Source organism: Pezoporus wallicus, unplaced genomic scaffold (assembly GCF_028554395.1).
Source record: "Pezoporus wallicus isolate ANWC-B61680 ecotype Strahan unplaced genomic scaffold, APGP_CSIRO_Pwel_v1 contig_10389, whole genome shotgun sequence".
Taxonomy (NCBI): domain Eukaryota; kingdom Metazoa; phylum Chordata; class Aves; order Psittaciformes; family Psittacidae; genus Pezoporus; species Pezoporus wallicus.
In genome coordinates, this window is record NW_026637666.1 from 740,104 (window position 1) to 767,412 (window position 27,309).

Here is a 27,309-nt window from a genome sequence, read left to right on the forward strand (position 1 = left end):
TAGGATTTCAGCAGTTTGTCAGTAAAGGCACGGGGCAGAGCCTGCCTTCTCTCAACCCTTCAGTAATCCCTTGCATCAGCAGGAACTTTCTCAGCCACACTGGTTCTGTAGTTACACTCTGGCTGCAGGTTTGGGTGATTTTCAGAGCAGGACACTGAGGTTTGTTTGTAAACTTCTCTCTGGTCGACGATGGGGAATTTGATACGTTATCAACTGAGATACTCGGATTGAAAAGGGGAGAGCAAGGCAGCCAGAGAGAGAGATTACAGTTTAATAAATAGCAAAGATACAGTTAGCTGCTATCAGTGTAAGTTTAATGCCATTAGCTCATGTGCTGTTGGTAACAGTATACATAGGGCAAAGCATCCAAAGACTCCTGGGGAGCAGTCAACCCATCCGCCGTTCCGTACACTTCACAAAAGAATTTTCCAAGGCATAAAAATACCCAAGACTTAATTCTACCATGAAAACAAGTATTTTACTTTGTGTGTGTGCTGCCTGTTGATGCAGAGGCACAAAGAACAGGAAGGTCCATGGCAGTTGGTCTTGCTTTGTCTGAAACAATTTTGTTTTACAGCAGAGACAGGGCTTGATGGTAGGAAAGGACCTGCCTGTTCAAGCAAAGTCCCAGTTTCACTCCCATGCCCCAAGTAACCTCAGTTGCACATGTGCATGTTGAGCTTCATGAGGAACCCATTTTATCAATGTGTGTATTGAAGTGAGGAGGAATTTGTAGATTCCAACACAACACAGAGCAGATGACAGGGCACAGTGGTGGCTGGTGAATCATAGCTGGATGCCTGGATGGGAATGTTATGGCCAGATGTGAACTCCTACCACGGAGAAGGAGTGAAAAGGGAGCCTCACGCTTTTGTAGCAGAAAACTTTCTGTGCAGTTAATCCCTCTAACCTGCATTTGCATTAACACTTGCAACCTCACACGTCGCTGCTGAGAAGGTTTGGCAGCTCCTGGCCCTGATTGCAGAGGTAACACTGCACTTGTCTCCTTTGCTCTCACTCAAGTATCTCAGGAGCCAGAGACTGGCGCTGTATGAAGTTTCTCCCTGTACACATATGCAGGCATCTTGGCAGAGATTCAAAAGCCATTTGCCTTATTATTCATATGTCTGCTTATAGGAGCAGAAATGCCCCCATTTTCACTTTCGGAATAAGGGCAGGCACTAGTAAAGGAGAGATTTCTCATCTCTGGCACAACCCTGCAAACCTGTGGGAGCTCCCTGCTGCCACTCCGGGGTTTGGGGGTGCAGGTTTAAAAGCCCCCCCCCCCCCCCCCCCCTAGCTCTCTGGGTATATAAACAACCCCATCAAAACCAATTGAAATTGGTGGGGTCTTGGAGTTATGCGCAGAGTGGGGGTCTCAGGGTTGTGTGAAATCACAGAAGGACGACTTGAAAAAAGAGGCTTCAAAAACGGGCCAAATTCTGCTTTCCCTCCTGCAGTTAGGGTAGCTGACAATATGGGAATGTTGCAGAAACTTAAACATCAGCAAAATTACTTTGCCTCCTCACTGTATTTTCTCCAACAAGCTTCAAGAACCCTTGCTTTAAAACAAATTAGTAGACTGGAGCAACCTTATAAATCCAAAGACCCATTAAAAGTTGAAATATTTGGTTATTCCTCCTCTCAGTTTAAGCTGGGATTCATCCAGAGTTCAAGTGCATGTATCACATAAGAGCCACGGTCCCATTTTGTAGAGGTCCATTTTAGTGTTGATGGTTTTCTAGTGCCAGGAATCTACTCTGCAGCCAGGCAAAGAGATAAATCAAAGTTGTGCGCGCCGATGAAATTCAGGAGCCAGAAGTCACCATTGCAGCCCATATAAATCCCTGAATGCCAGCCCTGGTGCTTTTGTCCATGCCATTAGAGTTCAAAATTATCTGCCCCTCTTTGCTGATGTATGGATTAACCGGCTGCCCGAGTGTTTACTAACGGTTATCACCCGGTACTTTGGACGTTATCAGAGGAAGGGACGCCTGCCGCGGGGCTTGGTCTCTCACCCTTTCTATTACCACCTGTCAGTGGCAGGGAGTGTGCTGTGAAGCTGTACAGTCACAGACTACAAGTGTAGATAGTTTCTGACGGCTGATCAAAGGGGAAAACCAAAGGCCTGATAACAAGGACGTGTTTCATGTACTTTTAACTTTGAGAAACATTGGCATTTGCATTTTTTCCCCTCGGTAGGCTGGCAGAAACCAGGCACAATAAATGCTGCATATTCAGTTACCTAATAGTTGAGTAAATGGTATGTGCTTGAAGCAACAAAGCATAACTGTAATCTTGTTCCAAGTGGGAATGATTTAAGTAAGCCTTCGCAGAAGACTTGCTGTATAATAAAGTAGAATAATTTTAATTTGTACTTTGAAGTGATCTTGAATTCAGACTCTAATCTTTGCATTCAGCAGAACATCATACCCCGTTGTGAATGAGGCAATAAGTGCAAGTTAAGGGATTATTTTAAGCATCTTTTGCAGGTACGTGCTCTCCGTCACAATAGCTGGTATCTTCAGTAAAGCACTGCTGATGGAAGGGTCTCTGTGCGCCCGTGGCTGACCTAAAATTTCCCAGTGCAGGAACAGAGAAAACCCACAGATACCCCAGACTGAAAGAAGGGCTTGCTTTTTTCCTTCAGCAGACATACTTCAAACTCAAGGCAAAAAACAAGCCCTCCTTTCTCACCAGTCTGAACACTGTTCTGCTTCTCTGTGCAAGAGCAAGAAAGGGATGTTGGCCGAAATTTGTGCCCATTAGCAAAGAACTTGGTTGTTAGCGAGGACTTGGTTGTTTCCATTGTCCGAGATGAGAAGGGGGAAGGAGGGTACTCACCAGCAGCCCAGTGAAAAACAGATCAACCTTAAGAATAATTTCTAGTGGTCTAGCATGTACTTAATAACACATGTACAGTTTCTTAACATTACATGTCATTTACATCAGTGTCATTATGCGAATTTCCTGACTCTTGCCAGTGTGAGACCAGAATTGGGTCTGTATTTTCAATTTGACCTTTCTGCTTACAGCTGCTTGGTCAAAGCATTTAGGGCTCCGCTCGCTCCTGCTGTGCTGTTAACACCAACATTTTAACTTAATATGTGCTCAAATTAGCTTTTCAGGAGCTCAAAACACAAGAGCTTCTGTCTTTCCAGTGCGGTAAGTAACATGTACGGCAGTAGTTTAGTCCCAGGGTCTCCCAAACATCTCCTGTTTGTTTGTTGAAGGTGCCTTTGACCGGAGCGTGACCTTGCTGGAGGTGTGCGGGAGCTGGCCTGAGAACTTCGGTCTCCGTCACATGTCTTCCATGGAGCACACTGAAGAGGGCCTTCGGGAGCGCCTGGCCGATGCGATGTGCGAATCTCCCAGCAGGGACATAGTGGGATCAGGAACAGGTACAAAGAAGAGGTGTGATCAGAGATCACGTACATCTCACCCAATGGTGATTTTTGATTTTTTTTAAGTTTTGCTTTTCCTTTTCTCTTTACCTCTCTGATTAATCAATCAACTCCCTGGGTGTCTCAGTGTGAGAGAAGTCACGTATAGAAACAAAGTAGTGGTAGATCACCTAAGCGCGCTCTGAGAAGCCTAAAGTAACTTGAAGAAAGATACTGGTGCTCGAAGCTTCTGTGACAAGGGCTCTCCTTCCTCCCCTGCCAACTCAGAAGCATCTGAGTCTCTGTGCGGATTACTGCCCTTACACACCCTGCTCCAAACAATGTCATAATCACACATCCTCATTTTGTGTCCTGAATAGAGCCACTGCGAAGCGCTGGTTCTGTAATCCAAATGAATCCATCTTCATCAGTGTCCATTATATTGATAAATTATATCATCCGTTTAAGTAAATGGAATGGCACGTCAGAGATTATGCTGCTCAGAAGGGGCCCAATGGTAGGAGGTGCTCAGAAATGCTAAAGAGCAGTTATTGTGGTTTTATTGTCTCCATTAATTTTAACTTGTTTTAAAAAACGCCCTCTACTAAAAGGACCAGGCCCATCTTTAATCCAAACACCATTTGTGTTGTGACCAGCAGTTAATAGTAATGGTGGCTTCTAATATCAGCTGCCAGCTTGCTTGTCACTCTTCTGGCAACTTGCCTGAGAAGGGAAAAGAGGACAAGCTCTAACAGAAACCTATGAGAATGCCAGCCTATGGACAATACAGGAAGGCTGTGTAGAGCAGAAGCTGTCTCTTCCTTCTGCTGTTGCCCTGATGTGTTATTGGGGACCTTGTGCTGCTCTGAGCTCTCCCGGCTCCTGGAGAAGGCCCTGGGACTCTCCCATCATGGCTCATCCCCCTGCTTTGTGGGTAGGTCACTACTGAGCACGTAGCCCACAGCAGGACACCAAACTACTGCTACCTCCCACAGTCTGCAGGAGGAGGGGGCTGCAAAGAGGCCGAATTTATGCCCTTGTATGTAGGTACAGATAGCAATAATCAAGCTGCTGAGTGGTGCAGACACACCCTTCATAGCCCAACTTGTCACCTTTCAAACTGTCTTTCCTCTGATTTCCATCTTGAAAAAGATGGAGCCAAGGGATGGTTTAAGATGTGGTATTAACAGAAGGAGTTGGTTGAACACTAAGTATGGGTCTCAGTTACAGATCTGGTGCAAATTCTCACCAACTTGTTGCCTTGAATGAGGTACTTGGCATGTCCATGACTCCAGTGCTCCAGTCACTGCAATGAGGATAGAGACACCTCACATTGCTGGTGTGAAGTTTAATCAGCTTATGCCTGCAAAGGGCTGTGAAGGTGGAAAAACAGGCTGTGAAAACACACAAAGGCACCTATTTCATCACTTACTGACCCATACTGTGATCAGAGTGAACTTTGGGATGGTATCCACTTCCGACAATGGGTCAGCTCCCCTCAGGCTGTGTAACTTCACAGAAAGGTGAGGGGAAATACCTCCTCTGAAGGCTGAAACCATCTAGATGTGCCAAGTTAAGGGGCCTGGCTGCCCTAGAGACTTGACATTGTATTATATTGTAAACTGAGGACTTTGTCAGAAACAGAGGTCTGTATTTTCTTTCCAGACCCAGCTGATAATGGGTGCCAATTTCTTTGGCATAAGATTAGGCTCAAGGTACTGCAAGTGTAAAGACAGAAAGCAACTGTTTATAGAGATGCCATCACTGAGCTAGCATTCATCCAAAGAGATTTCTCCCTGCTTTTACTCCAGACACATAAATCTTCCTAATGAGTGTAAGATAGGTGCCATCTCAAAGCAGGAAATGTAATCAGCGATACTGGGTAACATGAGCACTGACCCAACTCACCCCATCCCACTACCCTTCTCTCGCTGTCATTACGCTCTGTGTTTTCCTGCCTGCTGTGGAATTCTCTCTGCCGCTAACACACTTTATTCTAGGGATTCGGGCATGTGGTGACTCAGTGCAGCAGAGAAAACCTAGTGATAAGGCCGTGAACTCCCATGCCCTTTCCACTTCCATCCCCTAACAGCTCTTGAGCTCTTCTTCTTACCAGATGGCCATAAAAAGTTCTCTCCTGCTCAGATGATACCTGGGAAGATGCACTTGCCTGGGGAGTCGGCTGCTCGCTGCAGCATGCGTGGCTGCACTCGTGGCAGGCTGCCAGCCAGCCGTTTGTCAGCCTGCGCGCACCGCAGAGTGCTAGCATCTGTCTGCTGCTTAATAAATGGGGAAAGAGAAGTTTGGAGGTGCATTACCCTTGCTTCAAGGAAGAGGTGTCTCTTTTGGCCCGTAACAAGTAGGGTAGCTTTCACTTCGCCCCAGACCACTTAACATGTGAACAAACCTGAACTGAATTATCTTGGAAAAACAGTTTTCTTCCTTGGATTCTCTGCTGCCCGCTCACCTCAATGACATGATAGCAAAGAGCTCAGCAGAACAGAACACTGTACATCTGCTTGTTGGTAGTTGATTTATATACTGGTACTGGTTCCAAAGACAGTGTTTATATTTCTGCGTTGAACTCAAAATTAGGGAAGTTATAAGTTATAAACCTCCCTCTAATAACCCTAAAATGACTTATTTTAACTTATGCATGCCTTTCTGTTATGCATGTTTTAACTCCTGTTTCAGCTCCTCGCCTTCAGTCCTTAAATACATTTTGCAGAGATTTAATGGAACTTGCAAAGTCTTATTCAAACATGAATTAATGAAAATTTCTGACTCTGAATGTGAAGATGCATGTGCATACGTGCAGTGCTTGGGTCCACTGTGTGGACAAAGACAAAACGGGCAGTAGGGTGGACAATGAGACTTTATCAAGTGCTCAGCTGGTCCTGACATGCTCTTAATGACAAGAGATAAATAGATTCTTTTAATGCCTTAACTGTTAGGACATAGCTGACACATAGATTTATATAGTAATCAGGGCTGATATGCTGCAGTAGTGTGGAGGAAACACATGCCCATGGTACACAGACCACTTTGAGGAGTAGATACGTGCAGTGTCTTTGTTTCTTACCTGCTATGTTGCATTGCAAAGCAGGGTTGGCAGTGCCTCACAGGTTCAGTGGACCTGACTGTGGGCAGAGGCAGAGATGACCCCAAAGATTGCTTATAGAGGAAAAAATCAAACTGGAGGATGCTAAAAACATGAGGAATAATCTGGCATTTGCAAGGAAAGGGAATTGGATGGCCTGATGAGTCTTTTCTACCTCTGACTAGTTGCCAAGGGCTGTCGGACACTGGATGGGAGAAGAACCAGGTATGGAAAATGACCCCCCAAAAATCTACTTTCCTTGTGACCTAAATGATAACTCCAGTCATCCAGCTAGTTGACTTGATTGGGAAACCAGCTTTCCTCCTTGTTATCCAGTTATCCAGACGACCCATGTCTATCTTAAGTGGAGTCTGTGGTACATAAGCTGTCAGCCTCGATACACATTTCATTCCAAAGAAGGCGTAAATTGGCAAAGATGCAAAAATATGTTTTGGCCATTTGAGTTTCTGTCAAACTCTCACTGAAAAAAAAGAAAAAGCAAGGTCTGCTCACAGAATGTTAGTGGTCAGTGACCTCTTTTGCTTGCAGAGCTTTGTTTTCAAGCAGCCACAATATTTACATTTGCAGTTTGGTTTCTGAGTGTGTGCTGGAGCTTCACATTGCATTTGCAAAGCAAAAAACTACCAAATAGAAGCTAGTATTGTGATTTATGGAGCTGTGCTTCCGGGAGACAAAGATCTCGGACCATATTCCACTCAAACTGGACATGCAGAAATTGGCAGCCTAAGCTAGAAATCTTTCCCTCCAGAAATACTGTAATCAGCAAATCCTCTTTCCACAAGTACATTTCTTTGTTTTTACTCATTTCTAGGCATAATATTGAAAATCAGTCTATAACAGGGCACCAAAGCTTTACAGTCTTGAGCAATGGGATGCTTTCTGTAATACATATATGTGTAACAGTAGAACACTATTGCTGTGGCTCTCCCCTGTTTCTGTGCCAAGTATGCTGAAGCCCAGGAGACAGATTCCCCTAGCACTCTCTGCCTGTTCCCTCTGGGCTGAGGATGGCATCCGCAGCTGTGATGCTGATGTGGGCTCTTCCTACAGAGGTCTGTGTGCATCCCAGGGACCCAAAGTCACTAGTCCCCCAGTCACAATCACTTAAGATGTAGGCTGGTGTGAAGGAAAACCAGTGGATCTGCCAGTCAGTCCCAGGAAGGAGTTGCTAGCATCAGGGCAGCACCAGTGAGCATGAAACAATCAGCTCTGCACCTGAAGCACCAAGAGGAAAGATATTCTCAACCCTGGGAGTTCATCCCAGCTTCTCCTCCCTCCTTTGACCTGGGTGAAAGGTTTAGCTGGGTGTTAAATCCAGGCACAGCTTCAGGCTTGACTTTCGCATGATTTACCAAGTCAAAACCCATCCTCTATGTTTTCTCAGGTTTATTACTGTAAAGCACATAGCACAGTGGCAGAAGGGTAGATTTATCCTTTAGGAGACGAACACAACAGACAGGTTCCAAGGGAGAATTGTCAATATACAAGATAAATAAGTATTCATCACTGCTCAGGTTATATTGTCAGGATAGGCAATACTGCAAACTTCCTTAGAGATAAATGTGCTGCTGCCACTGTCAGACCCCTGGGGTTTTTGCCAGAAAGAGCTGATGGAGCCTGGGCAGCACTGGAGGGGCAGGATGGGGCTTACTGTGCTTGCATTGTATGATTCCAGTCCATGCCCGTCTGCTGCGTCTTCTCTGTTACGATTTGACTGCCTGAATGTTGTACTTACATTCATAGCTAACTTATTTTGACAAAGCCCACCCAAATGCACATTGCTGCAGCATTTTGCAAGTGCAGAACTGGTCTGTGGATATACAGGAGTAGAATTGCTTTTTGTGGGCATGTGCCCTTCTTTTTAACTCATCATGAAATCCAGTTCCCTGTGATGGCTCAGTTTACACTGCAGTTTATGAAGCAAAATAATCTGTCCTGTCTCAGAAACACACATTAACTTGCAGTAAGAGCCCATATCAAGAATTGCAGAGCACCCCCCAGATTTTGCATCTCAGAACCAGCCCCATAGGTCTGAGCAGGGTAGAATGGGCACCATCATGGTTTATACAACCCATGAAGTTTAAAGAATTTAAAGCAAGGTGTTTAATGCCCATTATGAAGTTTCAGTTAAAAAAAAAATAGAGGTATGGCTCATTTTCTTCCAAAACTCCAAGTCTGCCACCCGTGGAAAAACAGTGACCCAGCAGTGAGGCGCACGGAGCACCTTGCGCCTGGCCCTCGGAAGAAACCACCTGGATTCCTTCCAGATTTCATGAACAAACTCATAATGTGATGAAGGAAGCTCATATGTTGAAGCAAACTCTTTAACCTGATTAATGGGATGTAAGTAAGTGGAGCTAATTAGACTTGCTGTTAGGGAATAGCCTGCATGAAACCCAGGCTCGGTGCTTCAGGCAGTTGGGATCCTCGTCCCCAGCCAAAGCCACGTGGTTGCACCAGCCTGAGCCTAACTCAGGTCTGGACACCTCTGAACCTTGCAGGGTTTTTGGAATCCTCATGTGAAGTTTGCAATTTGGAGAAGTGAAGCCTGGTTTGAGGTGGGAAGCGTGCTCCTCTGCCCTCTGATCCCATGCAAGGAGCAGCCTTCCTGGCTTTTCCAAAAGAGGAAGTGTCTGTGGTCACAAGCTGTGTTCAGAAATGAGGAGTGGCCACCTGGGCATGGGTGTACCTGTACATACAGTTTTAGGAGTAGGATTAGCCCTGTATAGAGTTAGAGCTTTGATGAGTACCTTCTCCCTCCCTCCCTCCCTCATATCTTTCCTTCTTTCCTTCCTTTTCCTTTTAATTTTTTCCAAGGTAATTTTTCCCTTCCCTCTCCTCAGTTGGTCTTAATCTCACTTGGACATGGGATATAGGAGCACGGAACAATTGATTCTCCCTCCGAAGAGCATTTCTGCCAAAAGATTTCTGCATAGGTTCAATGCACAATCAGCTTGGCCAGCAAACACGCTGGTGTATCAAATAACACTGATGCTAAAAGCAGCCTTTGAACTTGCAGGATATTCATCCCAGGGTCAGAGATTAAATTACCCCCTCAAATAAGTCTTAAGAGCTCGATGCAGTTCTTCCTACAACAGGTTTATTTGGATGAGCCTTGCTTTAAAGAAACTAAAATTCAAGGCTCTTTAGGAGCCACCATTTTTGAAGGGCTGGGTGACGAGAGCAGCATTTGCACTGGACACATTTGAACGTGGGTTTATTAGTTCTTTCTCATGTGCAGCAGCAGTGGAGCTGCCCTGGACAGCTTCTCGCTTGCTCCTGCCCAAGCCGGTGTCCCTGGAGCAGCCCTGCCGGGACCAACAGGGGCATTTTTAACTTCTCAGATCTCCAGATTGAGCCCTGGGAGTTTCAGGAATTTCTTCCAGGTCATCCATGATTGAAGGGAGCGGGGTTGGGGGACGAATGCTGATACCACAAATGTTTCTGGTGTGTATTTAGCTTTGTTACTGTTTGTAGAAAAAGTCTGCTGCTGTTACTAAAGGGAGCGCTGATACCATAAGACAGCTCTGCTATTGATAACAAGTTGATCGACTGCATTTGCTTATTATCAGCTGTGGTGTGGGGAGATTCCTTTTCTTTTTCTTACTCTTAAATCAAGGCATATTTTTTTAAGAACTATTTTATTTTTGCTACAGACACAGCCGGTGAAGTAGCAGTAAAAAACATCACCACAAAGAGGCACATGGCTTTGAAATGTTTTGGTATGTAACATAACTGTATTGTTATCAGGTCTTAACTTTTGCACAAAGAATATTTCTCCTTGTTCTAAAAGCAACCCCTCTGTCGGCTTTCAAAGGGTTATGTACATAACGTGGTCGTAGGGGAGCAACCCCAAAAATATCTAAGTGTCTCGAATCATTTCACAAATAACATTGTTCTGTTTCTCTCCTGAAAGGAACAAGAGTTTCTTTGATTTTCTTTTTTTTTTTTTAAGTCAAATTTAGGATTCTGCTGTTCAGAGCAGAGAGGTCACAAGGCCCTAATGTATTTAGCATTGACTGCCCTCTCTTGTAGTGCGTCTATTAGTCAGTAATTTGATTTGTACCTATTCATTTGCAGTCCCTGCAGGAGCTCTGAGCTGGCCCCAAGTATAATTGGTGCTGTCTCTATTTTTACATCATTAGATTAGCCCCGACTCCTGGCCACTTGTTGTCTGCGCTTGTCTGTCCATTTATACAACCTAATGTAACACAAAATTCATTACTGATCACATTACTTTCAACTCTGAAGCCAGCTTTGTGATAAACATTTTGTTAACCCTTTCTTGCCAGCACACAGACCTGGGGGATAAATGCACTTTCCCTTTGCAGGAAAATCAATATCATAATAAAACAAAGTGCAGTCACATTTCTAGATTTGTCATTCCTCCTGGAGAAAGAAATGGGGAGAAACATATATGAGATGACTAAATGATGTCTGCATCCAGGCATCTTGCGCTGCTGTATGTGAAATGAGCTCAGCAGTGTCCTTTCTACTAGAATATAAAGAAGTGACACAAGATAGGGCCAGCACTCAATTTAAAACTTAATTTCTTACTCATTGTTCTGCAAGTGTTTTAGGTCTTCTGTGCAGGCTGTAATCGGGTTATGACATTATTGGAACTGGGCATTTTTCTTCCAGTGCCTTGTCTAAAGTAGTTAACAGAGAAACAGTTCCCTGTCTCCTTAGAGATTTGTTCCTGTGTTAGATTTTGGTTTGGTTTGCTTTGGTTTGTGTTTTTTTCCCCCTCCTAATAATTAAGCAAATTAATTTTCTTACTGCAATACTCCAGTATTTCACAGGAAAATGTAAAGCTCCATTCTGTCTAGCTTGGCTTTGCTCACATTTGCCTGTTCTGCTGAGTACCTCCTAAAGCATTAAGCTGTTTGCATCACTGAGGCTTCTGCTATTGATTTCAAGGGGAACAAGAGGAAAACCACGGTAGGTATTCATTTAGGCCTGGCTCTGCAAAGAACTGAGCATCCTTACAGCCCTGTTTGCAGCATCATGCCCATGAGGTGTTGCTTGCTATTCAAAGGACTGTATTGTGGTGCACGCAAAAGCTGTTGATTTTTAACAGTTTTCTAAATTCATTTTCTGTTTGTACAGCTTGGCGTGGAAATCTGTTATTTTGGCTTTTCTAAATATTTAGAAACATTTCTCAGTGTTTATTAAATCTTCTCTTTAAGTCCAGCTTCTAAAGCCTGCCCCACACTGAGCAGGGTGCAGGAGTCTAGGAGGCTACATGATTTTTCCATCTCTAGTTCCTATAATTACCTTGTTATGCCTTTTAGGAGTCTTTGCATGGTATTTTTATGTAGGATACGACTTAGAGCAGTCATCTCTCAGTAAGTATAAGAGCCCTCATCTCCCAGCATTTCAACCAGGACTGGTATTTTTACAGCTGTTTTTGTGAGCCAAAACTTGTTGCAGCTGCTGAGGTGGTGGCAGAATAAAGGCAAGACAGCTCCTGTCCCTCTTCCCAAGCCCAGCAGCCCCAGAGAGCCCTGCAGTATTTTGCTGATTTTTGCAGTAGTGATTCAAGGTGTGTGCAGCGTTGGCTGGCTCTTGCTCCTAAAGCCTGGCTTAGCTGGGGGAAAGCTTTGCTCAGCTCTGCTGCTGCCCTTGTGTCCCTCAGGGTCTGCTCCAGCTTTGCCATCGGAGCCCCAGGGAGGCCATGAAATCCCCATGCAGCCTTAGGTAACCCCTGGGACCCTCACGTTAAGGACGAGCTGCAGCTTGGGTGGTGGTGGAGGTGACGGAGGGTCTGTGAGCAGACAGGGTGCCACCACTCCACTCCCACCCCAGGATCCCGCTGTCTGTTGGGGACGGTTAGGCTGACACTGCTCCCGTTTCTGCATGCTGCACATCTTACATTAACTCTTTGAAAGTTTGAGCCTTTCATTATCTTAAAACGACATGCATCCAATTTGCCGGCTCCCCTTCCTGCCTGTGCAAAGCATTAACATCAGGCTGACGCCAAGGGCATCTGCCATTCCTTGGATTGTGAGAGGGCGATGGCCCAAGTCATTGCAAAGCTCTCATAAACTATGCATTTCCCTCACCAGGGGAAATGGGAGAGGAGGCTGTAGAATGGAAACCCATTTATGCACTAAATTGTTAAGCAGTCGAACTGTTAAATGAACACTTCTGATTAGAAAGATAGGATGAAGTATGAGTCACCAAACAGCAAAACAAGCATTAACACAGCAAAACCCCCAGCAATAAATGGAAGGTCAAAAGCTAAAACAATTAAAATGTTCCAGTGTGAGCCAACCCTCTGGCCCTGCAGCTTTCAGTTCTCTCAGCTGCAGAGGCCTCTCTTCCACCAGGGGATCTGCTCCTTATGCTTCAGCATCAGGAGGCACAGGTCTCTCAGTGGACTTCCAAAGTGCCACCTCCAACTCCAAGGGCCTTTTCCTACCTGTTCAGAGGCCATATCATTTTCTGCCATCATACTGTAGTCTGCAGCCCTGCTGTCACCTCTCATCACCCCCACACATTTCTCTAACAGAATATCAGACAAATAGTAACCTGATTTTTGTGATAATCTAGCCTTGCTATGGATGGTGGAGTCTGAGAATAGCAGGGCTTAGGGCCCCATCCTTAACAGTGATGTCGTCAGCTATCTGATGCTCGTCGTGTCTCTGGAGGAGATGGTCAGGCATAAGGTGGGAAATGGGGAGAGAGGGCAGGAGAAAAGGAGAGAAGAAAAATAAAGGGGATTTTGGCTGGGGAATGATCTGATTGATGGGAAGGAGGCTCCCTGGAGCATGTTCTGTGGGAGCAGATCTAGTGGCTGCCCCAGGAGGAAGCAGTGTTGTCACTGGGTCCCCAGCAGTGCTGGCAATGGTTAGTTCTCGTTGAGGTATATATCATAATTTCTGGTATGAAAATACTAGCTTTCCATCCATTCCTAGCCTGCTGTCTCCCCACCATGGATAATATATAAAACAGTAGACTTTTGTTCATTAACATTTATGGGAAAATGCTAATATTAAACTGTAAGTGAAAAGCCCTATCTTATTGAATTCTTCTGCTGTGTTATTGGGAGCCTAATTGCATTTTGCATTTAAATAAAAACCAGATGACGTTCAGGACAGTCAGGCAAGCATTCTGTAAGTGAGAATTTATCTTGTGATCTGGGTAAACAATGTCTCATCATTTAACAGTTATTATAAATAATGGGTTTTTAAGCACTTTGCTGAGAGTTCATATTGGCTCCACACGGGTTGCACTAAGGGAGAGAGAATTTCAGTGACATCTTCCAGGCATCCGGTGAGGAGGAATCATATCCTGAGCTCACTCCTCAAGCTGCAGCAGTTTTCATCCTCCTCTGTTTATTATTGCTCAATATTGTGTGCACAGTCGGCTGACAAAAAAACCTGAGAGTAAGAAAAATGACACATCGGTTGGAAGCATCCTGCAGATGGAGAAGCCATCCCTGCTGCTGCCCCAGCAGAAGTGGAAGGTGTTCAAGACCCCTGCAGAGGTTCCTGCGGGGAGTTGAAGCCTCCAGAGGTGCATTCTGTCTGTAAAAATGGTGCTGTGTAAATGTGTGCTCACAGGGAATGAAAAAGGTAAAGTGTAAAGACATAAAGGTAATAGACCAGCTCCTTTTTGCTGTGTTTCTGCTGGTGCTGTCTTAAATCACAGCACTGGTATTACATGCTCAGTGTAGTGCGTGAGCTAGTTTAGAAGAGTAAGACTTCTGAAACATGTAGATAGCTTTTCCCCCACTTCTGTGTTTGCATTCTGCATTTCACTCCTGTCCCTTCAGACAAGGTGGCGGTGCTTTTGTTGCTAGCTGCCTTTTAGTCTTTGCTCCCTGTTCCTCAGACATCAGCGAGAGCCTCTGAGATTACTCCAAGGCATTTCCCATCACAGGCATGGAGCAGCTTCCCCACAGCCTGTCCCGCATCCCAGGGAGGAAGGAATTAGTTTTCCACGCAGACAGAAAGAGGTGGGAAGGGGATGAGTTTTATGAGCACCCATTTGCCCTTGTGAAAGATACCGAATTTGGGAATGCCTGATGCTGGCTGGTGGTGTGTCCCCTCCTGCCATGCCAGAAGCTGCCCACCCTGTAAAACAGCAGTTCTAGGACATGAGCTGTTTACTTCCTTTTCCTGTGCAAGGCCCGTTTTCCGTAAAGAGCCCCCAGCTAAAGTACCATCTTTTTTCATTTATTTGTTCTTTCCTTGGTCAGTGACTTTCTCAGTATTTGCCCAACACATGAACTCTGTGTTTACATCAAAAGCTGATGGTGTTGTGAAAGACGGAGGGTCAGTATCACTTCTCTGACTGTTTCCAAAGATGTTTTTCTGGGAAGGCCACTGCCAGGACCTGCCCCTATTCCCTCCACTCTGGCTTGGTGGCACGGCAAGGGAGTGAGGAGCTGTGAGTGGCCGGGGATGGTGAGCACATGCAGAACCCTGGTCGAGGTGCATGGGATGGAAATGGTGTCAGTTCCCCAGCCAGGTACCATTTTGGGGGCCCAGAAGCAGTGCCATGTGGTGCGCTGCGGAGGGGTGCTCAGATTTATTGCTATGCTGGATTTCTCCTAAGGCAGAGCACAGAATTCCCATGGATGGCATCTCCCATCTATTCTGACATGGCGAGCAGAGCAGCTTTTCCCATTGGGCACTCCATCACTGAGGCCACATTGTTGGGTGGAAATAACATTTGGAGGCGTTAGTCAAAAGACAAATTAACACAGCAGCCTTCCTCCCTCATCTGCAGCCACAGAGGCAGCAGTGGCTAGGTGAACTGTACAGGAACAGATACCTAACCTGAAATCTGAGTGTGTTTTTGTGCCTTCACTCCGCAGTACTTCTGTCTCCACCCTTTAAACCAGAAAGCCTTTATATTGTGCCAAGATTGTGTTGTCTCTTTGGTTTAGCTTTTGGAAACATGGCTGGTCACCCATCAAAATGTGAACAAATGTCTGCAAAAGAGCACAGCATGAGGAGCAGGTAGTTACATTAACTTCACTGCCAGATGCCCAAGTACAGGGCATAATCTGCACATCTTGAGATGATTGGAATTGCCTTTTATGTGGGATGTGGCCAGAGGAATGCCTTGGTTTTCCATTAGCTCTTTTAGATTTCACATGGGTTATCCTCTGTGCTCGTCCACAGGCTGCAGCTCATTCACACATTTGACAGTGCTTGTAAGAGTGTAACTAAAAAGGTAGAGTATACTGGAATCAATACTTGGAACCATTTTTAAAACAGGAGTTTTTCAAATTAAACCGTTGAACTTACTTTTTTCAGCTGCTTTCTGGTTTCATGAGAACTGCTGTGTTGATCAGCTCCATTAACAGGGGGCCAGATGAAGCTTCGGATGTCATTTTTATCAAGGCTCTTTCATATTTATGTCTCACATCAGAATTTGGAGCTATATAAATAAGACAGAGTGTATTAAGAGCCTCAAGCAATCCTGCAAGAGCGCGAGCCCACAAGGTTGGCCTGTTGTTTTTCCAGGCTCAGTTAATAATCTAGGTGGAGATGTGATTTTAAGAGTACTACTGTGAGCTTTGAGTGCTCCGTAAAATTAGTTCTGTGTTTCGAAAATTGGTCTGCTTGAAGCAGCGATGTCAACAAAATCTTTAAAATGATTGACTAAATAGACCAAGTAAGTTGCATTTGAAACTAGGAGTATTTGGATGGGTTTGGAGTTTCTCAGCAACACTAAAACCAGCGCCAGGGAAATGAAAGGAGGAGACCTCTGCTCCTTAGGTCTCCACCTGAGCTTTTCCAGTTCTAAAGCCTTGAACTGTTTAGATGAGCAGACGAGGCTGAGTCCGTGGTGACATAACTTCGTGAGTTTCAATGAAACTCTTCTGATTTGGACCAGCTGAGCATCTGCTACCCCCAAACTTTTAACTTTTCCTTTGAATCAATCCCAAATTCCAGTCCGCTCTAGCTTCCTCCTCAGCATCAATCTGCACTAGGGAGACAGCCCAGAGCCTCTCAGTAGCTTTCCTCACTGGCCTGAAAGGCCACTTCATGTCAGAAGTACTAGAAGTTGTGCCAGGATTACTTTGCTTTGTAATATTATACTTCTAAAATGAACTCAGCAGTACATTTGTGTCAGAAGCATACAATGCACATATGCAAGATGCACACAGAGGCACATTCCGAGCACAGAAGTTGTCCTCCCCTGGGCTCGCCTTGTCTTCCTAAGTAAGGGTTATTGAGGAAACCAGATAACGGAGGTAGGATCACAACAAGGGTTAAAAATAGGTCTTAGACATGAAACTGCTGAAGTTTGGAGGGTCAGGAGTGTTTGAAATCCCCCACCCAGCGTACTGGCGAGGGGCTGCCCAGACCCTGAGGTCATCACTGGGTTTGTGGTTTTGATCTTCAGGCAGTTTTTCCTTTCCCAGCTTTTTTTACGGGGACTGTTTGGTAGAGTCCAGGAGAGGAGGAGGGACCTGCAGCACTGAGCGCTCCCAGTCATCACACTCCTGTGCGGTGGCTTTGCTGCAGCCACCTTTGAGATAGGACCCCTCAGCCCTGAGATCTCAAGGAGCAGCAGCTCTGGTGGGAAGAGGGATGCGTAGATCCGCACGTTGGGTCCAGACTTGCTCTGGATAGAAGCATAGTGGTTTCAAGAATAGGAGCATTGCCAAGCAAGAGCCAAAGAGTCCAGAGGGTGTAGGACACAGAGCTGGTAGGTGTTGTGAACATGCAGATTACGTTGCATTTCCTTTGTGGAGTTGGAGGCTGACAGAGGGGTCACTGTTGAGCAATCCAAGGCATTCCCATAACCCTGGGAATGAGAGACCAAACCCAGGAATTTTAATACAGTGTTTTCTCTGCAAATACTTTTGGTCTGATATGCACAGATGTGCTGCTTGCGTAACTGAAGATACAAGATAATTCTGCCTCAGTACATTAGAAAACTTGTGTACCTCTGGCTTGCACAGGAAAGTGGGTGTTACATATAAGGTACCTTATAGAAATTTATAGTAGCAACGTATTGAGACTTTCAAGATGGGGTAAGAGAGAATTCCTTTAAACCCTATTGAATGTATCTGCATATTCCTTTTGAAAACACTTCTGGAAACCTTGCACAAGGACTCGTAGGCTTACATGATGTGGATGGGCTATGGAAATTGTTTTCTATGAGCATTTGACTGTTCTAGCTTCTGAAATTTCACATACTGACTAAAATTGGCAGCTCATCCTTCTGAAGTGCCATTTAGGTAAGAAAACATCCTAAACCTCTTTACAGAAACACACAGCTCTAGGAAACTTGAGATTATTTTTTAAAAGCACTGGAGTCGTTGTGAAAGTGCCTGTCGTGAAGAATATTCTCCCTCTAAATGCTAGTCCTTTATCTAGTGCACTTTTAACCTTCCATAAAACGCTTGGGAGTCAAGTCTGGCAAGATGCCACAGTCTTGGGTCTCCTATTCCATGGACTCGAGTTGTATGGAGCTTTTCAGGTTCTCTTTTTAAAGGAAGAAACAAGCTGCTTTGCTTTTTCTTTTCCTTTTTTGTTTTTTTGGTAGACAGAATTGTGTAGCAGTTCAAGCATGGCAACGTTTTGTCCATATCTCAACAATCTCTTCGTGCCCGAAGTAAACCCAGACATTTATGTAAGTGCAGATGTCCTCCCCATCTCATACTGGGGGACATTTCAGTGTTAGTTATTTGGCATCCTAGCGCTGAAATAAGGCACTAGAAATGAAATTTGCGGTCTCGGAGGGGCTCTGATGTTCAGAAGGCTCAGTCTTCATTGCCCTGGTTATCTCCTCCTCTTGTACCTCCTCATCTCCTTGCGAGATCCTGCCACCTTTTTTCCAACATGCCAGGTTTCATCTCCAAGTGCATGGCACTAACAAACTCTATGTGGATTCAGCATTAGAGTTACTGTAAGAGAGTTTGACAGGAACTAATATTTTACATAGGCCACTGAATTTGGATTTCAGAGACGTTGCTCAGGCAGCATTTGCCAGTCTTTTTCACTTTGCAGATTTAATGTAGGTGCTTTTGTGGACTCTCAACATCTTTCAGGTTGCAGCAGGATGAAATAATTCTAATACGGGAATTGTTTCTCAGCGATCAGATGCCGTTGTGTTATTTTCTCTTTGGAATAGAGTTTAATATCTCTTTTTTCAAGCTGCTGGGTTGAAAGAAGAAAAGGGTAAAAGACACATTTTTTAGGGCCAGGTCCATCACGGTCACCCAAAGAATCACAGGAAATCAGTCCCCGCAGATGCCTGTGTTAGTTGCTGGAGCATGGGGAGAACTGGCACAGGTTAATGGCTTCTGCAGGAGTAGGGCACGGGGCTTGGGGCAGAGAGCACGATTAATTGACTTTTAAGCATTATCATAATCAAACTTGTAAGCACTGTAGTAACATACAAAGCTAGGAACTGACTTTCTGTCTGTGCTCCCATCGGAAAGGAGCAATGTTAAACTGCATTTGCCCAGAAATTTCAGCCATTTCAAATTAAAAGGAGCCTGGAAAATTAAGAGCTTTAATGAGTTCTTAGTGCTTTCATTTCACTACAATATTAACGATTCTTGCTTATCCCAATACCAAATGTATAGGTTCCCCCCGGGGTGTAGTGCCCCCCTCTGCCCTCAGCACTGGCAAGTCCCTGGTCCAGTGGGGCTGGAGCCAGCTCTGCAGGTCCTTGCCTCGGAGCAGCAGCCAAGGGCGGTGGAGATGGATTAATAATTAGAGCTCCCTCGTTAGCATAATTGCATTTCATTGAAAGAAAAAGGAACACTCAAAAAACCCTACAACTGCAGTAGCAGCAATGCAGTTTCCAAGCCTTTGTGTTAGGGGTGGCATTTCTGTATCCTGGTTTGGTTACAACCTCGCATAAGCTTTTGAGCCCTTTTCTGCCTTGGGCTGCACCGTGCGTGTCCCAGGCAGCAGCACCGGCTCCCGTGCGGATCGGTTATGATGTTCATAGTAAATGTTCCTGCAGAAATAGAGCCAGAAGCGTCCAGCTGAGTTTGGGATGTTGTCTAAACACTGAAAGATGGAGAGCTTACATGTAAAAGTGCGTGTTGGTGTACAGGGGAGCGGAAGCTGTGTGTTGGGGGCCGGCGTGAGCTCCTCCGGGGAGCACGTCCCACTCCCCTTGTTGGCAGTGAGTAAAATAAAAATGTTTAACTAATCCATTCACGGGGGAGCGTTGTGTAAATTACAAACAGTTTAAGAGATCCTCGAGACTTCCATTGTGTTCATACAAATTGCCTTTTAGTGTTCGCTTTATATAGGATCCTTTTGAATGGGAATCCAGATGGCAGAAGCTACATAATCATTATTCATTACAGTTAATAAGTAACACTCGGAAGCCCCAGCAGTCCTGCGAGTCCCCCATGATAGGCATTGTTGCAAATGGAAGGGTAAAGAAAATAATCCTTGCTGCAGAACATTTTATGACTTTGGTTAAAGACAAGAAGCTATGAAGGGCCCTTAGGTTTGCGTGCCCAGGAGCACAGACCAGGCTGTTATGCCGAGAGCTCTGTGTGCAGGGAGCCTTCTCACTTCTCCTCCGAATGAAGGAAATTATCTTTGGTTTTAAGATGAGGCTCTAATTTTGGCCTTTTAGCTGTTCATTCAAAGGCTGCTCCTGGCCCAAGAGAGGTGGTTTTAGCAAGCAGCACCTCATTTCTCTTCCACACCGCTGGGAAATGCCCGTCTTGTGTCCTAACTTCAGAGGGGGGGCAAGCACATTCCCGCAGTCACAGCCTCCTTGGCACATGGCGGAGCCCAAGAAGTTCCCCAAAACAATGGCTGTGAATGACAGAAATGAAATCAAGGCGATTCAAGCCCCACTGGCCATTACCCCACTTCCTGCATTCCTACTTGTTAATTGTCTAATTCCTAACGAGTCTTCAGGCGTCTGATGGACTTTCTGATGTGTGCTCACTCCGACGCTTCCTCCGCTCCCGTCCCTGGCCTCATCCCTTGCCGGAGACCTTGTTCCGTTAAAAATGCCATCCTTAAAAATCAGAAATACTCAGCCCAGCAAAAGGAAAAGGGAACTTGACATTAGTTGAGCTTGAAAGGCTTGGTGCTGTGAAAAGTGACTGACGTGTGAAAAGAGGCTACAATTAGTTCTTTCCCCGAGCACTCTCCCATTCAGTCCAGGGTCACTCCTTCAGCGAGCTGCGGCTTTGAGGGTAATGTGTTGTGACAGTTTGAGATGATGAAGAATAATTCTTGTATTCAGAGTTGCTGCCGCTTCCCCGCTGCCCTGACACATCAGGCTGCTGTCATTGTATCATTTATCCCGGCTGCGGCTCCGCTGGGCTGTGCGGGAGCCTGGGCAGCCCTTCCCTAGGTAAGAGGAAAGGGTCAGCTCTTCCAGCAAATGATTTTGGAGGATATTTTGAAACTGTGCTTAACGGGGGAAAGCAAACAGAAAGGAAAAACCATTAGAAGAAATAATGCACTGGAGATGAGATTTTTGAGTAGACATAAAGGAGATACCACGGCTTCAAGTGGACCACTACAGAGCGAGCACGAATAAGAAAGGCAGCATAATTTATGAGTGTTCCGGGCAAAAGAGGGCTATATAGATTTTCTTCAGGCATTGAATTAATGCACCCTATAAAATGGTTTCACATTTAAGCTTGGCAGGGCTTTGTACCTTTCTGGGTTTGATGGGGCCCTTTGACAGTTCCTGGAGCTTTCTGGAATTGAGGGTGCAGCGCTGGTCAGGGGACAGCACTGCTGTCCCCAGAGCAGCTCCTCCTCCTTCTCTTCCTCCTCCTCTCCACTTTGGCAGCCAGCTCAGGGAGAGCAGAGTGCCTTGGACAGCAGAACAAGGGACAGGGCCAGCAGGCTGTTGGGAATATCATCAAAAATAAGTGTTTTGTGGGAGGTTTCATTTTCAATTTCTCATGGAACAAGGTACCCACCGCAGGAAGGCTGCACTGGTGCTGGTCTGCGGGCAGGCCCACTGCAAGTAACACCCAGGAGAGAGCAGCCAGCGTTGGCTTTGCAACACCTTTGATGCCCCCTTGCTCTCTAAGCAGTGTCAGTGTTTCCACAGCCCCAGAGCGTGGCCCCGCATGCTGCAGGGCCATGGGAGGAGGTAGCTGCCCCCCAGGGAAGGCTGGGGACCCAGCCAGGTGCTCACCGTGCCACCCTCCCTCCCTGCTCCCAGCGCCCACTCCTTCCCACACCGGCAGCAGCAAGGATTTGGAGTGCTGCTGCCTTCACCGCTGCGGAAAGTGTGTGTGCCCTGAAAATCTCGGTTGCTCTGGGCCCCTGGGTGATGGCAGCGGTGCCCATTGCTGTTCCCATCAAAAGCACAGGCAGGGCTGTTCCCAGCTCCCCTGAAGTGACTTTCTCCTCATGGCTTCAGCAGATGTTCCTGCTCCTTCATCTCGTTGTTGCTGTTGTTGTTGTTGTTTTTAGGGCAGTCAGGACTTTGTGAGTTGCTTCCTCCAGGGACATGGGCAGGTTTTAGTATTTACGTTTCCAGTATTAGCGTTTATTTGTATTTGTGTTTGTTTTTCACGGGCTTGTGAAAGCCTCAGGGAGCCGTTTATGGGGCCAAAATAATGCAAGTGCTGGTCTTCTCACAGTATTTCATTTCCTTGATGGTGGAAATGCTACGAGAAGAGCAGGTCTCATGTTATTTTGACCCCATAAATAGCTCCCAGAGGCCCCTTTCTTCCTTCTCCCACCCACTCCCCCCCAAATTAAATATTTAGGTTGCTGCAGAGCCTGACTTCTCAACCCTTGGTTATCTTGCTTCAGAAGCAGCAAATTGCAGTTATTACAAAATAGCCAGAGAGTCTATAAGGCCGAATGGGTTTTATATGATGCACAATTTGTTGGCTACTGTACAAGTTCATTAAAGTGTATCATAAGAGGTTGTTTTACTGGTACATTTAAGGAAGTTAATACATCTCGACAGTATATGCATCGGGGAATGCAGATACAATAACCCTCAGACATGCTGGGGCCAAGTCCATTCCTGGCCTAACTCCACCTAAGTAAACGAAATCACTCACTGGGCAGACGTGTCCTGCTCTGCCGGCGCGGTGCTGAGCCTTGGTCCTTTGCAGCGGCTGCTGCTGCTTCAGGATCTCCTGCCGCTTGTCCCTGTCTTTCCATTGTCCCTGGTTTTCCGTGGGGGTATCCTGGTTTGCCCTTCTATGTTTTTCAGCAGGTGTGTTCCCAGCACATCGGTGGTCTGGGAAGCGTTTCACCTCCTTTCAGCAGCACTGCAGGCTTGGCTGCTCCATTCCAGCACAGTGGGAGGGCAGCACAGCCTGCGCTGACTGTCTGTAGGGACCTGCCTCTTCTGACACCCAACAGCCCACTGTGTAGTGGCTCCTTCTGCACTTGTTGGGTCTATCCAGGAATCAGGTCTATCAGAAATCATCCCCCAGTCTTTCACCCCATAACAGGAAAGGTGTCCTCATGTGATGGAGCCATTCTGGTCTTGTCTGAGGTTCCCATGAGAGCAGCATTGATGTTCCTGTGCACGTGCCTCTGCTGAGTCCTGGTCTGCTGGAAGATCTGGGGGGAAGAATAATAGTTTGCATAGTTTTTATTAAGGAAATAGCTGAGGAAAAAAAAGGGACTCATTTGGAGGGATGTAGGAAAATGTGCTGACTGTGGTCCTAGGGGTCAGATGTGCAGCACAGGTAGTCCCTGGTGACCATGTAATGGCTAATTGCACATCTCGCGTGACCCGGCGTGCACACGAGAGCCGGGCCCGGGCGAGGGCAAGAGCCCAATTTCCTGAGCGCAGCAGTGTTTTCTGCTGCAGTGGTCAGGAGGTTTACAATGCTTCCTTAGGTATCAAAATACATTGCTCGTCTGCCTCGCCATGTAATTAGTTCCAGAGCCGAGCGGGTTCACAACGTGAGGCTGTTTGGGAGCGCCCGGACTCGTTTGCCCAGGGTAATGTGTGAGTTTGCCATCCTCAGTGCTTGGGATGGCAGCTGGGATGTGGGAGCTCCCCTGGTTTTATATCCTGAACCCCTCCAATCCCAAAGCGGGCTCTGTGCAGGCTGGAAAACTTCCTGTCCACTTCATAGTGAGGTTTTGCATCTCTTTCACCCTCTCTTCTGTCCCTCCCCGTTGCTAATTGAAAGGGGCTCCCATGCCCCACAGCAGCAAGGGGGGGGCTCACGGCCCCTGCATTCGAGGGGATGGACCCCAACCTGCCCAGCCAGTCCCTGCGCCCACCGCTCTGCCTCCCCTATGTCCTATCCATGCTTTTTCCCTGGCTGGCATCAGTCTCTGCAGTGCCACCCCCTGGCAGTCCCCCGCAGAGGTGACAAGTGCTGCCGGCTGCAGAAACCCTGCAGCCCCAGGAAAGCACCGTGCGAGCCCCAATTCCCCCACATCCCATCCTGGCGGGCTTTCAGCCCTACACCAGTCACCGAAGGACAGGCAGGACACGGCATGGCCAGGGACCGGCAGGAGCTGGCAGGCTCAGCCCTACAGCCTGAGGGGCAGAAAAGGCCACACGGGAGCCCCAGGGGAACAAATGCTTTCCCTCTCCCTCCTTTTGCTACCGCTGCTGAAAACACATCTGCCTGAAAACCAATTACAGCTTAGAAAGAGAGAGCGAAGCCACCCCGTGAGGAGTTCAGGAGCCCCAGCGCTGTTCGGGGGAGCCCCATCCTGCCCAGCCGGGCGATGGCTGCCCAGCACCCCAGAGCTCTGACGTGGGACGTTTAACCGAAGCCAGCTGTGTGCAAGGGGAGATAAAAGCCTCAAATCAGACAGGATAAGCACAGTATTAGTGTGGGATACGCCACTCATTTCTGATTTAAATTACTGTTTTTACTTCCTGAGCTCATGGGAGAGTGAGGATGTGAGGAAAATGAAGAGGTTTAGGCATGGACATTCCTTCACCACATACTGGCAAGAAACCGTGATTAATACAGCTGATGTCATTAGCATCACTGCTTATAGGGTGACTGGTTTCCTGCTGATCTGTTTTTCATGTATCCTGGGCAGATTTTCTCCATTGCAAGTTACCTCCACAGCCAAGGATTAAATCCCCTAACCCTCAGTTGCTAGGTGTGCACTCTCCTGGCTGCTGTCTCTGCAATGCCCAGGTAGTAAACGGGAGCAGTGTCTGAGGATGCCGGGGTGAGATGCTTTATGGTTTTAGTGAAGAACTAACTTCCTGCTTTTGCCATGCACTTTGTGTACAGCCGTGTCCTTATCATGGAGTCCCATTGCACAGAGTTTGGTGTTGGCAAAAGGTTAAATATCCCGGCATGAGACAGAGGTGTACAAGCAACGGTGGTGTGGTCATATTTAGCCGAGAGCAAAGGGGCCACCACTCCTCCAGCTCCTGTGTGGCTTCTTTCCATCCCCATCCAAGCAAAAGTCCCAGCTGCAGGGACAGGGAAAGCTGCCTGTCTCCTCTGGGGGTTGTCCCCCATGCACACATGCACACCACCACAAGAGGGTTTTCCCTCTTTCCCCTTTGGCAGCAGAGGAATGTGCCCGAAGCTCCCATCGCCATCCCGTCCCCTCCAGCGCAGGCTGCGCGGAAGCAGGCGACAGAAGTCACGCTCAGGGCCGAGCGTTGCAGCTCGCCAGGATATTTCATGTCGGCTGTCACTGCGTGTCTGGGAGAGGATTCCTGCTGTGTCCGTGGGGCTCTGCCTAATCTCACCGCTGCATGCCGCCGCTGAGTGCTGGCCTGGGGTGATGCTGCCCGGCGGCGCTGCTGCACGCTGCCACTGAGTCAACTGTTGGGTTCAAGTGGCTCACAGAGAGGCCACGGTTAGAAATGATGCTCTGCACACACAAAAATCCTCGTGTGTCAAGACTAGGGAGCAGTAAAGGCTTTGGGAGGTCAGCAAGGGGAGATGTCTGGATGTGTGTGACCAGGAGAGGGAGAGCCACAGTCAGGCCTTCTTTCTCTTTTGCTTTGAGGCACAGCTCAGGCACGTAGGAAAGGGGGATATTTTCTCTTTGGCTTGAAAAAGCAGAGTTATTTCTGTCTGTTTGCTCAGGGTAAAGGGTTGTGGAAAGTCCCTGGTGTTCCCAAGGTGGAGAATTACAGTGGTTATGCACCGCTGGTACACACCACCAGTAAATGGTGTTGCTGCCACTCCCCCTTCCCCACCATCTCAGCAGCATTGCTGCAGACAGGAGACGTTTCATCATCTGCCACCATCCCCTTCTCACCCTGCTCAGTTCAGTCGTGAGCATCCCCACTGTTAACTCCTGACATGTCGTGAGTGAGCAGCCTCAGCCCCAGGAAAGGGGCTGCTCTGCTGGGCAGTCTGTAACATACCCCATCCAGCTCCGCTTGGGCTCAGCTCAACCCTGAGCCCAGCAGAGAAGCAGAACCAGGAGCTGGGGTGCCTTTGGAGTGACTCGTCAAATCGCCCTGGAAAGGATGGGTGATGAGCACATGTTAGAGCAGTGACACAGTGAACAGATTTGTCAGTAAAGCAGCCACCTAACAGCACTCCAGGTTTATTTGAAATGCTAACCAGGACCTGCTCTCTCTTCCCATTGCAGAGCTTCAGCGAGAGGGAAGCATAGAGACGCTCAGTAACAGCTCTGGTTCCACCAGTGGCAGTATCCCACGCAACTTCGATGGCTACAGATCACCCCTCCCGACTAACGAAAACCAGCCCCTCAGCCTTTTCCCCACGGGCTTCCCTTAAATGAGCCGAACATCCAAGGAGAGATCCAGACAGGGTAACGAGCCGCTCTCCACCTGAACAATCCTGATGTGTCTGTCACCCACCAGTCCACCGCTGCACTGGATGGTTCTCATTACCCTGATCAATATTGATGACTCTTAAACCTTCCTCAAACATACTCACAAAATCTTGACTTTGTGTCCCTGTGCAATATGAAGAGACTCTGTCTTCGATCCTGATAGCTCTGCAGCTTCTTTTTCGCTGTGTTCAGGAAGAGGTTGGTTGAGGAGAAATATTGCTAAGCCATTTTTGGTCCAGCACATGGTTTCACAACTGTTTTCTGCTTTTTCGTGTTGAGAGATGGAGGGAATCTCCATAACTCAGAGGAGCTCTTGCCATTTGCAAAAGTGCCGAGCATTAACAGATGAACTGGAGAGAGTGGAAACTGGGGAACTTTCTGTGGACAGGGTTGATAATGTTATTCCTTCCTCATTGCATCTCCTTCCTGCCCTCCTTCCCTACTGATGCTCATCAATGCCAGGAGTATTACAAATGGAAATGTTTCTCTTTGTTCTTTGGAAGAATTCTCTCTATTGCTCCGGTTTTATTCTAGTCTTGTATTTTAGAAATGTACTTAATTGACTAACTGCAGTCACAGATTTCTCATATTTGGTTATAAAAGTTGTTCACTGGAACTCAGATTATCTGTCCAGAAATGCATGTGTCATTGAATAAATCTAAGTTAAGCAAGAAACTGCTTAAATGGCAATGTTCATGGAGTGTTACTGGGCTGGCTGTGGGCTTTGTGTATCTTCCTGGACTGGACTATGCGCGTATTTACTAACTTGAAGGCTTTAATTAAAGCCGTCAGTGGATGTTACGCAAGCCAGTCTAGCTTGGGTTTGCCTCTCTGCTTTCTTGTCCCCTCGTGCAAAGACAGGATTTGTAAAAATGAGTGTGCCTTGCACCCACTTAGCACCTCTGAACATCCACACCATCTCTGTGTGTCTGGTTCCAGCTCTTTGCATTGGTTGGGGCCCCGCTTCTTCGTCCCTCTGATTTTGGTGGGACAAGGACCGTGCACGCTGGAAGCAGAGGCAGCCACCTCCATCTGTTGTGTTACAGGATCACATATAAGAAGCTTTGCAGAACCTGTACAACAGCCTGAACCTCTGTGCCCTGCTGAA

General features: G+C 46.8%; 1 protein-coding gene across 10 annotated transcripts in view; it reads left to right on the forward strand.

Moving 5' to 3' along the window:
* The window catches only part of BCAS3 (BCAS3 microtubule associated cell migration factor), a 361,207-nt gene extending 334,207 nt beyond the window's left edge, over positions 1–27,000 (forward strand). For 3 of the 10 annotated variants that reach the window (XM_057407119.1, XM_057407120.1, XM_057407133.1), the window contains 3 exons: positions 3,234–3,401; positions 10,161–10,226; positions 25,995–27,000. In XM_057407119.1, coding sequence (XP_057263102.1) covers positions 3,234–3,401; positions 10,161–10,226; positions 25,995–26,143 — 383 coding nt within the window. In that variant the 3' untranslated portion in view covers positions 26,144–27,000. The other 7 variants (XM_057407121.1, XM_057407123.1, XM_057407126.1 and 4 more) reach the window with 6 other exon arrangements.
* The last annotated feature ends 309 nt before the right edge of the window (positions 27,001–27,309 follow it).